This window comes from Oncorhynchus gorbuscha, linkage group LG08 (genome assembly GCF_021184085.1).
Source record: "Oncorhynchus gorbuscha isolate QuinsamMale2020 ecotype Even-year linkage group LG08, OgorEven_v1.0, whole genome shotgun sequence".
Classification (NCBI taxonomy): Eukaryota; Metazoa; Chordata; class Actinopteri; order Salmoniformes; family Salmonidae; genus Oncorhynchus; species Oncorhynchus gorbuscha.
The window spans coordinates 77049466-77062267 of NC_060180.1; the positions used below are offsets into that span (position 1 = coordinate 77049466).

Consider the following 12802-nt stretch of genomic DNA (forward strand, 5'->3'; position numbering starts at 1 on the left):
CAGTAGCGTTGTCCTCCAGTAGCATTGTCCTGCATGATCTCCTCTGGTCCAGTTTGGTTGCCTTGGGTACAGATTATAATCCCAAAATCCTCCAGTAGCATTGTCCTGCATGATCTCCTCTGGTCCAGTTTGGTTGCCAGATTATAATCCTAAAGTTTTTATATTTGACTATTAGTCACTTCTTATTGTTGCTGTTTTTAATCCTTATTGACGATGACCTTGTTGCTTAGGCAACATTAACCTTGTCACTTGTCCCCTTAAATCCTATTGAAATTAGTGTTAATGCTGTTACCACCTCCCCCAGGTCAAGCTGCCCCCCAGGCATCAGCAGCAGCCGGTCAGCCAGGCGGTCAGCCAGGCGGTCAGCCAGGCGGTCAGCCAGGCGGTCAGCCAGACTACAGTGCTGCCTGGGCAGAGTACTACCGTCAACAGGCTGCTTACTACGGACAGGGCAGCCCACAGGCCATGGGGGCCCAGCCGCAAGCACCTCAGGTACACCACCAATAAGACCAAAACCGTCCACCTGTACCCCCCTCCCCTTGCCCTGGTTCCCTCCCCTCTCACCCCCCTCGTTCGACGTCTCAACTATCGGTTTCTGTTTTACTGTGTTTGTCCATGTATTTTGTCCGAGCTATTTTTGATGCTGTGACTGAACTACTGATTTCTCCTACTGTGTTCTATAAAGCGTCCATCTCTGTCTGTGACCCGCTTCCTTCCTCCTAGGTGTTATAGGGGACAGGAGTCGTCGTGTGTAGCCCAGAAGAAACTAATGCTACTCTTACCTCCTTTAGACAGGGTTAATATTATATATACATATACATTATACACAGTCCAGTCAAATGTTTTGATGCACCTACTCATTCACTCAGGGTTGTCTTTAATTATTATAATTTTTAACCATTTTCTACATTTTAGAATAATAGTGAAGACATCAACTATGAAATAACACATATGGAATCATGTAGTAACCATAAAATATATTTGAGATTCTTTAAATTAGTCCCCCATTGCCTTTTGACAGCTTTGCACATTCTTGGCATTCTCTCAACCAGCTTCACCTGGAATGCTTTTCCAACAGTCTTGAAGGAGTTCCCACATATGCTGAGCACTTGTTTGGCTGCTTTTCCTTCACTCTGCGCTCCAGCTCATCTAAATCCATCTCAACTGGGTTGAGGTCGGGTGATTGTGGAGGGCAGGTCATCTGATGCAGCACTCCATCACTCTCCTTCTTGGTCAAATAGCCCTTAAATAGTCTGGAGGTGTGTTAGGTCATTGTCCTGTTGAAAAACAAATGATAGTCCCACTAAGCCCAAACCAGATGGGATGGTGTATCACTTCAGAATGCTGTGGTAGCCATGCTGGTTAAGTGTACCTTGAATTCTAAATAAATTACAGTGTCACCAGCAAAGCACCATCACACCACCTCCATGCTTCACGGTGGGAACCAAAAATTTGGACTCATCAGATCAAAAGGACAGATTTCCACCGGTCTAATGTCCATTGCTCGTGTTTCTTGGCCCAAGCAAGTCTCTTCTTCTTATTGGTGTTCTTTAGTAGTGGTTTCTTTGCAGCAATTTGACCATGAAGGCCTGATTCACGCAGTCTCCTCTGAACAGTTGATGTTGAGATGTGTCTTTAGCTGAACTCTGTGAAGCATTTATTTGGGCTGCAATTTCTGAGGCTGGTAACTCTTATGAACTTATCCTCTGCAGCAGAGTTAACTCTGGTTCTTCCTTTCCTGTGGCGGTCCTGTGGCGGTGAGCCAGTTTCATCATAGCGCTTGATGTTTTTGCGACTGCACTAGAAATGGACTTTCGTTTCTCTTTTTTTTAGTTGAGCTGTTTTTTGCCATAATGTGGACTATTTGGTAAAAGACCATCTTCTGTATACAACCCCTAATTTGTCACAACACAACAAACTCATAAGAACATTCCACAAATGAACTTTTAACAAGGCACACCTGTTATTTGAAATGCATTCCAGGTGACTACCTTATGAAGCTGGTTGAGAGAATGCCAAGAGTGCAACGCTGTAAAGGCAAAGGGTGGCTACTTTGAAGAATCTGAAATATAAACTATATTTTGATTTTTAACACTTGAAAAAAAATACATTTTTACTTCATGATTCCATAATGTGTTGTTTCATAGTTTTGATGTCTTCACGATTATTCTAAAATGTAGAAAAAAAATAAAAAAAATAATGAGTAGGTATGTCCAAACGTGTGACCGATACTGTCTATACAAATATGTGTGTGTATACATAGGTATCTGGAGAGAGCTCTGTGTTCTGCTGGTAACATGGCCTGTATGTTCTATGTATTCTGCACAGGGCCAGTAATGTGAAGTGGACAAAAAAAAGCTCATGCTACATTGTCAAAAAAAAAAAAAACAAAAAAAAGCCCTTTTTTTGTTACATGTGTTGGATGGTGCAGATGACGTCTTGATGAAGATCTTAATACCCCCCCCCCACCCCCGCCCCTCTGGTTGGTTTACAAAAAAAAAAAAATGTTTCACAATAGATGTGATGACCACGAAGTCACTCCGGAGACACGACACAAACCGCCGTCCTATTTATCTCTTTTGTTTGTTGATTTTCTTGTAAATTAACGGTTTTGTTTTTAGTGAGGTAATATGGTGATTTCTATTCTTCTGTCTATTCTTCCTGTTATTATCTCTAGTCGTCTTACCATGTGATATCAGCTCCATTTTTAAATAATATGCCTGTGTTTTGCAATAAACTAAAGTGAAACCTACTGTGTTGGTAAGTTGGGTCGGTAATAGATGTGACTAAATATGAACTCAACTTTAAAAAAAATCATGTACCTATATTCTTTGTTTTGACCGTTATGGAAACTTGGAAAACTAAAAAAAAAAACTAAATTCACTTCTCTCTCAACTCTCGCTCTCCTTTGACTGTCAAAATGTTTTTTTCTGACTGCCTGAAAGTTGTTGTCCTGTCTCTCTCTCCAACGGTCTACACATCTCCTGGTAACAGTACGGTGGTTTATTTAGATGTGAGTTCATTGTTCTGCCTGTCTTTGACTGGGGTCTGGTTTCGGTGTTCCCCAAGGTTCTGTTCTAGGACCAATTTTGAAATATTACCCAGTCTCGACTCTTGTTTATATTATTAGTCTTTGTTTTTCTGCCTCTACTGCTCTGCCTGTTCTGTATGACCAGGCAGATGTCTCCTTATCCCATAATGTAGTGCTGGTAGAGTTGGTGGCTTAACGTTCTGATATACGTGTCTCATTAACAGCAGTGTTCTGGCATCTCTGTCAAACTCAACTGATGTAATCTGACTGTCTGCGGCCCAAATGTGTTACCCTATTCCAGTTATAGTGCACTGGGCTCCCTATGGCTCTGGTCTAAAGTACTGCACTATACTGTGAATAGGGTGCCATTTGGGGAGGGACTCAACCTGAACTAAGGTAACTATAAGGCTGTGTTTTACACATGCAGCCCATTTTTTACATTATCATATCTTCTCACTAACTGGTATTTTGACCAATTCTGGATCAGCATTGAATCAAGATCTGATGTGATTGGTCCAAAGGCCAATTAGTGGACAAAATATTGGATTTGGGCTGCCTGTGTCAACACTGCCTTCGTGTGCTTTTCTGTTTATATAATGAGTTACTTCCTCCCTCACACTCAAGCTTAGACAAGCGGTAAGCAAAGCAAATATATATTACATATATTTTTTTAAACAATCCAAAAATGTTCCTCAGAAAAAATGTCTCACTGCAAAAATGTTGCGTTAGTGTATTTCTGTTCTGCTCCCTCTGTCTTCCAGGACAGGTAACTGGTCTGTATTGAGACATGTCCTGACATTTTGTTCTCTCCCCCACCCCTTCCTCTAAAATGTGTACATACATTTGCTGGCATTTTCTAAACTCTTTTTGATACTATAACAAAAATGCAGAAGACGTGTATAAATTTACTCTACCCAAATGCATTGTTCTGTTTAGTCAACGTAAGAACGTAGGTTGTTTGTAGGGCCGAGGGTTTGGCTGGTCTGAGCGGTGCCAACAGTTGACCTCTTACTCTGTAAGTACAATACTGTGACTATATAACAACCCCTGTGACTGAGCACTACTACTATATAACAACCCCTGTGACTGAGCACTACTACTATATAACAACCCCTGTGACTGAGCACTACTACTATATAACAACCCCTGTGACTGAGCACTACTGCCGTGACTGTATAACAGTGACTGAGCACTACTGCCGTGACTGTATAACAGTGACTGAGCACTACTGCCGTGACTATATAACAGTGACTGAGCACTACTGCTGTGACTATAACAACCCCTGTTACTGAGCACTACTACTATATAACAACCCCTGTGACTGAGCACTACTACACCTGAAACCCCACCTCTTTAAGGAATACCTAGGATAGGAGTATTCCCTCTCACCCCCCCTTTAAGATTTAGATGCACTATTGTAAAGTGACTGTTCCACTGGATGTCATAAGGTGAATGCACTAATTTGTAAGTCGCTCTGGATAAGAGCGTCTGCTAAATTACTTAAATGTAAATGTACTATATAACAACCCCTGTGACTGAGCACTACTGCCGTGACTTTGTAACAGTGACTGAGCACTACTGCCGTGACTATATAACAGTGACTGAGCACTACTGCCGTGACTATATAACAGTGACTGAGCACTACTGCCGTGACTATATAACAGTGACTGAGCACTACTGCCGTGACTATATAACAACCCCAGTGACTGAGCACTACTGCCGTGACTATAAAACAGCCCCTGTGACTGAGCACTACTGCCGTGACTATATAACAAACCCAGTGACTGAGCACTACTGCTGTGACTATATAAGTGACTGAGCACTACTGCTGTGACTATAACAACCCCTGTGACTGAGCACTACTGCCGTGACTATAACAACCCCTGTGACTGAGCACTACTGCCGTGACTAAAACAACCCCTGTGACTGAGCACTACTGCCGTGACTATACAACCCCTGTGACTGAGCACTACTGCCGTGACTATATAACAACCCGAGTGACTGAGCACTACTGCCGTGACTATATAACAGTGACTGAGCACTACTGCCGTGACTATATAACAGTGACTGAGCACTACTGCCGTGACTATATAACAACCCCAGTGACTGAGCACTACTGCCGTGACTATATAACAGTGACTGAGCACTACTGCCGTGACTATATAACAACCCCAGTGACTGAGCACTACTGCCGTGACTATATAACAGTGACTGAGCACTACTGCCGTGACTATATAACCCCAGTGACTGAGCACTACTGCCGTGACTATATAACAGTGACTGAGCACTACTGCCGTGACTATAAAACAGCCCCTGTGACTGAGCACTACTGCCGTGACTATATAACAAACCCAGTGACTGAGCACTACTGCTGTGACTATATAAATGTGACTGAGCACTACTGCTGTGACTATATAACTGTGACTGAGCACTACTGCTGTGACTATATAAGTGACTGAGCACTACTGCCGTGACTATAACAACCCCTGTGACTGAGCACTACTGCCGTTACTATAACAACCCCTGTGACTGAGCACTACTGCCGTGACTATAACAACCCCTGTGACTGAGCACTACTGCCGTGACTATAACAACCCCTGTGACTGAGCACTACTGCCGTGACTATAACAACCCCTGTGACTGAGCACTACTGCCGTGACTATAACAACCCCTGTGACTGAGCACTACTGCCGTGACTATAACAACCCCTGTGACTGAGCACTACTGCCGTGACTATAACAACCCCTGTGACTGAGCACTACTGTCGTGACTATATAACAGTGACTGAGCACTACTGCTGTGACTATATAACAGTGACTGAGCACTACTGCCGTGACTATATAACAACCCCTGTGACTGAGCACTACTGCCGTGACTATAACAACCCCTGTGACTGAGCACTACAGCCGTGACTAACAACCCCTGTGACTGAGCACTACAGCCGTGACTATAACAACCCCTGTGACTGAGCACTACTGCCGTGACTATAACAACCCCTGTGACTGAGCACTACTGCCGTGACTATAACAACCCCTGTGACTGAGCACTACTGCCGTGACTATAACAACCCCTGTGACTGAGCCCTACTGCCGTGACTATATAACAGTGACTGAGCACTACTGCCGTGACTATAACAACCCCTGTGACTGAGCACTACTGCCGTGACTATAACAACCCCAGTGACTGAGCACTACTGCCGTGACTATATAACAGTGACTGAGCACTACTGCCGTGACTATAACAACCCCTGTGACTGAGCACTACTGCCGTGACTATAACAACCCCTGTGACTGAGCACTACTGCCGTGACTATAACAACCCCTGTGACTGAGCACTACTGCCGTGACTATAACAACCCCTGTGACTGAGCACTACTGCTGTGACTATATAACAGTGACTGAGCACTACTGCCGTGACTATAACAACCCCTGTGACTGAGCACTACTACCGTGACTATATAACAGCCCCTGTGACTGAGCACTACTGCCGTGACTATATAACAGCCCCTGTGACTGAGCACTACTGCTGTGACTATATAACAGTGACTGAGCACTACTGCTGTGACTATATAACAGTGACTGAGCACTACTGCTGTGACTATATAACAACCCCTGTGACTGAGCACTACTGCTGTGACTATATAACAGTGACTGAGCACCACTGCTGTGACTATAACAGTGACTGAGCACTACTGCAGTGACTATATAAGTGACTGAGCACTACTGCAGTGACTATATAAGTGACTGAGCACTACTGCCGTGACTATATAAGTGACTGAGCACTACTGCCGTGACTATATAAGTGACTGAGCACTACTGCCGTGACTATATAAGTGACTGAGCACTACTGCCGTGACTATATAAGTGACTGAGCACTACTGCCGTGACTTTAATATAACAGTGACTGAGCACTACTGCCGTGACTATATAACAGTGACTGAGCACTACTGCCGTGACTATATAACAACCCCAGTGACTGAGCACTACTGCCGTGACTATATAACAACCCCTGTGACTGAGCACTACTGTCGTGACTATATAACAGTGACTGAGCACTACTGTCGTGACTATATAACAGTGACTGAGCACTACTGCCGTGACTATATAACAGTGACTGAGCACTACTGCCGTGACTATATAACAGTGACTGAGCACTACTGCCGTGACTATATAACAGTGATTGAGCACTACTGCCGTGACTATATAACAAACCCAGTGACTGAGCACTACTGCCGTGACTATATAACAAACCCAGTGACTGAGCACTACTGCCGTGACTATATAACAACCCCTGTGACTGAGCACTACTGCTGTGACTATATAACAACGCCAGTGACTGAGCACTACTGCAGTGACTATATAACAACCCCTGTGACTGAGCACTACAGCCGTGACTATAACAACCCCTGTGACTGAGCACTACTGCAGTGACTATATAACAACCCCTGTGACTGAGCACTACAGCCGTGACTATAACAACCCCTGTGACTGAGCACTACTGCTGTGACTATATAACAGTGACTGAGCACTACTGCTGTGACTATATAACAGTGACTGAGCACTACTGCAGTGACTATATAAGTGACTGAGCACTACTGCAGTGACTATATAAGTGACTGAGCACTACTGCCGTGACTATATAAGTGACTGAGCACTACTGCCGTGACTATATAACAGTGACTGAGCACTACTGCTGTGACTATATAACAACCCCTGTGACTGAGCACTACTGCCGTGACTATATAACAGTGACTGAGCACTACTGCCGTGACAATATAACAGCCCCTGTGACTGAGCACTACTGCCGTGACTATATAACAGCCCCTGTGACTGAGAAATACTGCCGTGACTATATAACAGTGACTGAGCACTACTACCGTGACTATGTAACAACCCCTGTGACTGAGCACTACTGCCGTGACTATATAACAGTGACTGAGCACTACTGTCGTGACTATATAACAGTGACTGAGCACTACTGCCGTGACTATATAACAGTGACTGAGCACTACTGCCGTGACTATATAACAGTGACTGAGCACTACTGCCGTGACTATATAACAGTGACTGAGCACTACTGCCGTGACTATATAACAGTGACTGAGCACTACTGCCGTGACTATATAACAACCCCAGTTATTGTCTTGCTGTCGATGTATTTATTTGACTGATTGCAAAACATACAAAACTGTAGTGTTTTTGTCAAATTGCAAATGTCTTCCTTAAGTACCGGGTAAGTATCAAGTTCTGGTACAGAAAGTAAAGTACTTAGGAATTTTGTCCTTCCTGAACTAAACTTGCATTATTATTTTTTGGACTGTTTTGTTTCCCTGTGCAATAACTCCCATAATGCATTTAGAGTATATTGAAATATAGCTTGTGTTCAATCGGGACTCTACGTAGGAACCTGTTCTATCACAATTACCAGTCAGACTGTTCTGTTTGAACTCTGAACTCTGAAGTGTAAGCATAGATTCCTTGTCAGATTTTAGTACATGTACTATCGACAGACTGCTTTGTGCATTCATCATGTAGGAATGTAATCATTTCTTGGTTATATAAGAGGTTTTGCTTAGTCAGAATATAGAGATGGTTATTATTGATGCATTATTTGAAGAGAAGAAAAACAAGAAGCGATTTTTAATGGCCCAAAAAATGTAATTTTCTATTGGAAATGCATATTTTCTCTGAATTTCTCGTTTTTCCCCATTCAGTAGCATGTCGACGTTGTTTCAATGCTGCTTATTGATGTCTCCTATCATCAGCATGTGGGGTTATTGGTTCAGTAAAATGTTCTACAAGTGACACAGATATTCCATTGATTTGATTTTTCTATCTCCGCTGTTCTGTTGATATTCAGCACTGTAACTGAACTAAGGCTGGTTTTGAACTGAGTGAGTACAGTTGCAATGTCATCTGTGTGATCGTTGCAGTGTCACTGTCACCCCAGACCTTGACCCATAGGTTCTGCTGCTGGCAGTGAGTCACACAGGTAAGGAAAACGCCCGACCCCTGTCTCCATACATTTTGTATACACCCAGTTTTGCTCACCTGAACGTACCTGATAAAAGCCTTTTTAACTGCCCAGCAATACCATGTTCAATCTAGCTATGCTGAGGATCTTAATAAGCTCGGTAGGATTTGTAGTGATATCAACAGTCGTTTTGTTCATTTTTATAAAGTTGTGATGGTAATGAATGACTTGAGCATGAATGAATGAACATGTTGAGTTGTGGGTTTTTTGTTTTCTTCCTCTGAAGCTAACGCAACTTGTTTTATGATGGCTTGTCCCCACCTCTGACTTCTCTTTAGTACAATTTGACATTTCTTCCTATATATTGGTTTTTATTGAAGGTTGTGTAGCGTAGTCTCCCCCATGGATAATACGTTACTGTCCCGGTAAGTCCTTCGACATTTAGCCTGGGTGCCTGTCTGTTTAGTCGCCGTTCCACTCGTTGCCACTCCTTGGTATGACCCAGGGGTGGCTAAGGAGTAGAATGTTAGCATAAAACGGGCCACTTTTTAACATGCCTATAATATGACAGACTGCTACTGTTGTCAGAAAGCCAGACTTGATGTGCATACAAGTTGTACATGATGCTGTAATCTAATGATGCTCATGCTGTTAAACTTGACTGATCATTGGTGTGATGCAAAGCTTTCATTATCTATAATATAATGCCCCACAATGCAATGATGCAGTGTTGTTTTTTAAAATATATATATTTATATATAAACCCCCTGCTGCCTTGCCTGCCTCCCTCCCACCTCTCACTCAGATGCTGTTGGAAGATTGAGGTTCCACATTCTAGATCTGGTTCTTCATCTAGTATGTTCTAGATTCAGGAACAGGCCCCCAGCCAGGCTGGGCTAGTTGTCCTGTAGAGGAGACTACTGAGAGAGGCGTCACACCTTTTTTGAGTCTGTCTGATGATCGAGGTGTAGGTGACCATTTGAGAGCGAGCTCCAGATAAGGTAAACTAAAACAAAACAAAGCAATGTAATGAAATGGGGGGGGGGGGATTCTGTGATTTGATAAATTGACCGTGATGCTGTTTGTTAGGGATGTCTTATTTGTACAGCTGTCTCTTTCTCTAAAAGATGTCATGGCATTTCTGATGACTGCGCCTGGTGACGTATCGATCACATTTATCTCATGATTCTCATGCCACTTCCTTCCTGCATCCCAAATGGCACCCTATTCCCTACGCGTGTCTCACTTCTGCCCTGGTCAGTAGTGCGTTTTTTTTACATAGGCAATAGGGTGCTATTCTCAATGCTGCCTGTTGTCATGAGCTAGGGCGTGTTGCTTAGTTGTGCTGAACCACCAATGCTTTAGAGAGTTGGATGAGAAATAACCAGGAAGTGCTGTTGTGTGTTTTTTTTTAAACGTTTTAAATGTCAGGCTCGTTCAAACCTTTTTGGCAGTAAATTGGAGAGTTTCCTACTAGTTCTGTTTGTCCTCTTCATTCATTATTCTTATGTCCTCTTGCTAGTCATTTTTGCTCCTAGCATATTCTGTGAAGTAATTCTTTGCTCAGAGATCAGCATCTCACACGTACACAGTTTGAGGTCAGGGGGCACGTTTGGGTGGTGTGGAAGACTCAGAAGGGAGAAATATGGAGCATGACCTAGACAAATGAAAGGTTTAATGTTTTTTATCGAATGCAAACTTTGTTTTGTTTTTCTGTCTGACTGTTCTGGATCTTTGTTGCCCTGTCCAGTTAATGGTAATAAAGACGGTGTTTATCTGTTCCCTTTGAGTCTTTCTCTACAATATACCTCCAATATATACCTCCAGTTAACAACTCTATAGCCAGATACTCATTGACTGTCTTGCAATGTTTTGCTTGCTTAGGCTGGGCGGGGGGGTTGAGTGAATCGGGCTGGATTGGGGGGGGGGTTCACCTGGTTTAGAGGGAGGAATGTATAACAGTCAGATGGTTAGTCCTTTGGCACAAACACGTTGGATGTGACATGTTTCTCACCCCTCTCTCAGCTCCAACCCCCCCGCTCAGTGTTCCAGGTAGACTCATTTCCTCAAACCTTTTTGGGCTCAGTCGACTTATCACTCACCTCCATAAAAAAAATATTAGCCAATCACACACATCCATTAGACTAAGTCCTTATCAACAGTCAACTTGTCTATTTTACATAACCCCAGTTCTCATTTTTATGGGTGATACGGGAACAGCCTGTAAACTCGTAAGAATTCAATCACGAATGTCTGTTGGAGAGACAAGTTCATATTTACTCATCTTTCCTCTCGCGAGGAGGGGATTTGAGGTGGGTCTCACCAATATCACTCCACAGAATGATAGCGTTGGCTAGGCTGTTGTGTTTTAAGGAGCGGTTGGCCACCCCTGTCTGTCCTGAGAAGGATGTGACAAGCCCGGGGGACCAGGATGTGTTTCAGAGAGACGATATCAGTAGTTTGACATGGTTGCTATGGGGAAGGCGGTGTTGTGGTTAGGGCTGTTGTCATGACCACAGTAAAATTCCACGTGACCGTTGAGTCACGGTAACCTCTGGTTATAACACTTTTAACCCCCCAATTGTCCAGTGTCTGTTGTTTTGCCCATCTTTTTTATTTATTGGCCAGTCTGAGATATGGCTTTTTCTTTGCAACTCTGCCTAGAAGTCCAGCATCCCAGAGTTGCCTCTACACTGTTGACGTTGAGACTGGTGTTTTGCGGGTACTATTTAATGAAGCTGCCAGTTGAGGACTGGTGAGGCGTCTGTTTCTCAAACTAAACACTAATGTACTTGTCCTCTTGCTCAGTTGTGCACCGGGGACCTCCCACTCTTTCTATTCTGGTTAGAGCCAGTTTGTGCTGTTCTCCAAACATAAACTGTTTGGCCATAATGACCATTGTTATCAGACCAGTGCATATTTCTCTTAAAAGCATTGTCCCCATGTGCATTTGCAAACCGTAGTCTGGCTTTTTGTTGTGGTTTTGGAGCAGTGGCTTCTTACTTACTGAGTGGCCTTTTAGGTTGTTGATATAGGACTCGTTTTACTGTGGATATAGATACTTTTGTACTTGTTTCCTCCAGCATCTTCACAAGGTCCTTTTGCTGTTGTTCTGGGATCGATTTGTACTATTCACACCAAAGTACGTTCATCTCTAGGAGACAGAACGAGTCTCCTTCCTGAGTGGTGTGAGGGCTGCATGGTCCCATGGTGTTTATACTTGCGTACTATTGTTTATACAGATGACCGTGAAACCTTCAGGCATTTGGAAATTGATCCCAAGGATGAACCAGACTTCTGGAGATCTATAATTTTTGGCTGATTTCTTTAGATTTTCCCATGATGTCAAGCAAAGAGGCAGTGAGTTTGAAGGTTGGCCTTGAAGTACATCCACAGGTACACTTACAATTGACTCAAGCTAATTGACGTCATTTATCAGAAGCTTCTAAAGCCATGACATTTTCTGGAGTTTTCCAAGCCGTTTAAAGGCACAGCCAATTTAGTGTAGTAAACTTCTGATTCACTGGAATTGTGATTAAGTGAAATAAACTAAACAATTGTTGGAAAAATGACTTGTCATGCACAAAGTAGATGTCCTAACTGACTTGCCAAAACTATAGTTTAACGAAATTTGTGAAGTGTTTGAAAAACGAGTCCAAGGGTATGTACATTTCCGATTTACACTATATATGTGAGCTCAATCCGGAAACAATAGCCTGATTTTTAAAATGTTTGCGCTTTCACACAGCTATGGTTTATTACGCACGTAGAAAAACATGAAACAAAAACACGTATTTG

At 43.1% G+C, this 12802-nt stretch overlaps 1 protein-coding gene across 3 annotated transcripts in view; it reads left to right on the top strand.

The window, feature by feature from the left end:
* LOC124042198 (far upstream element-binding protein 1-like) overlaps positions 1 to 2752 on the top strand; it is a 33434-nt gene extending 30682 nt beyond the window's left edge. For 2 of the 3 annotated variants that reach the window (XM_046360604.1, XM_046360606.1), the window contains exons 16-17: positions 305 to 492; positions 2329 to 2752. In XM_046360604.1, coding sequence (XP_046216560.1) covers positions 305 to 492; positions 2329 to 2337 — 197 coding nt within the window. In that variant the 3' untranslated portion in view covers positions 2338 to 2752. Of the gene's footprint in view, positions 1 to 304; positions 493 to 723; positions 1004 to 2328 lie in introns of those variants that run through there. The other variant, XM_046360605.1, reaches the window with a different exon arrangement.
* Positions 2753 to 12802: the final 10050 nt, after the last annotated feature.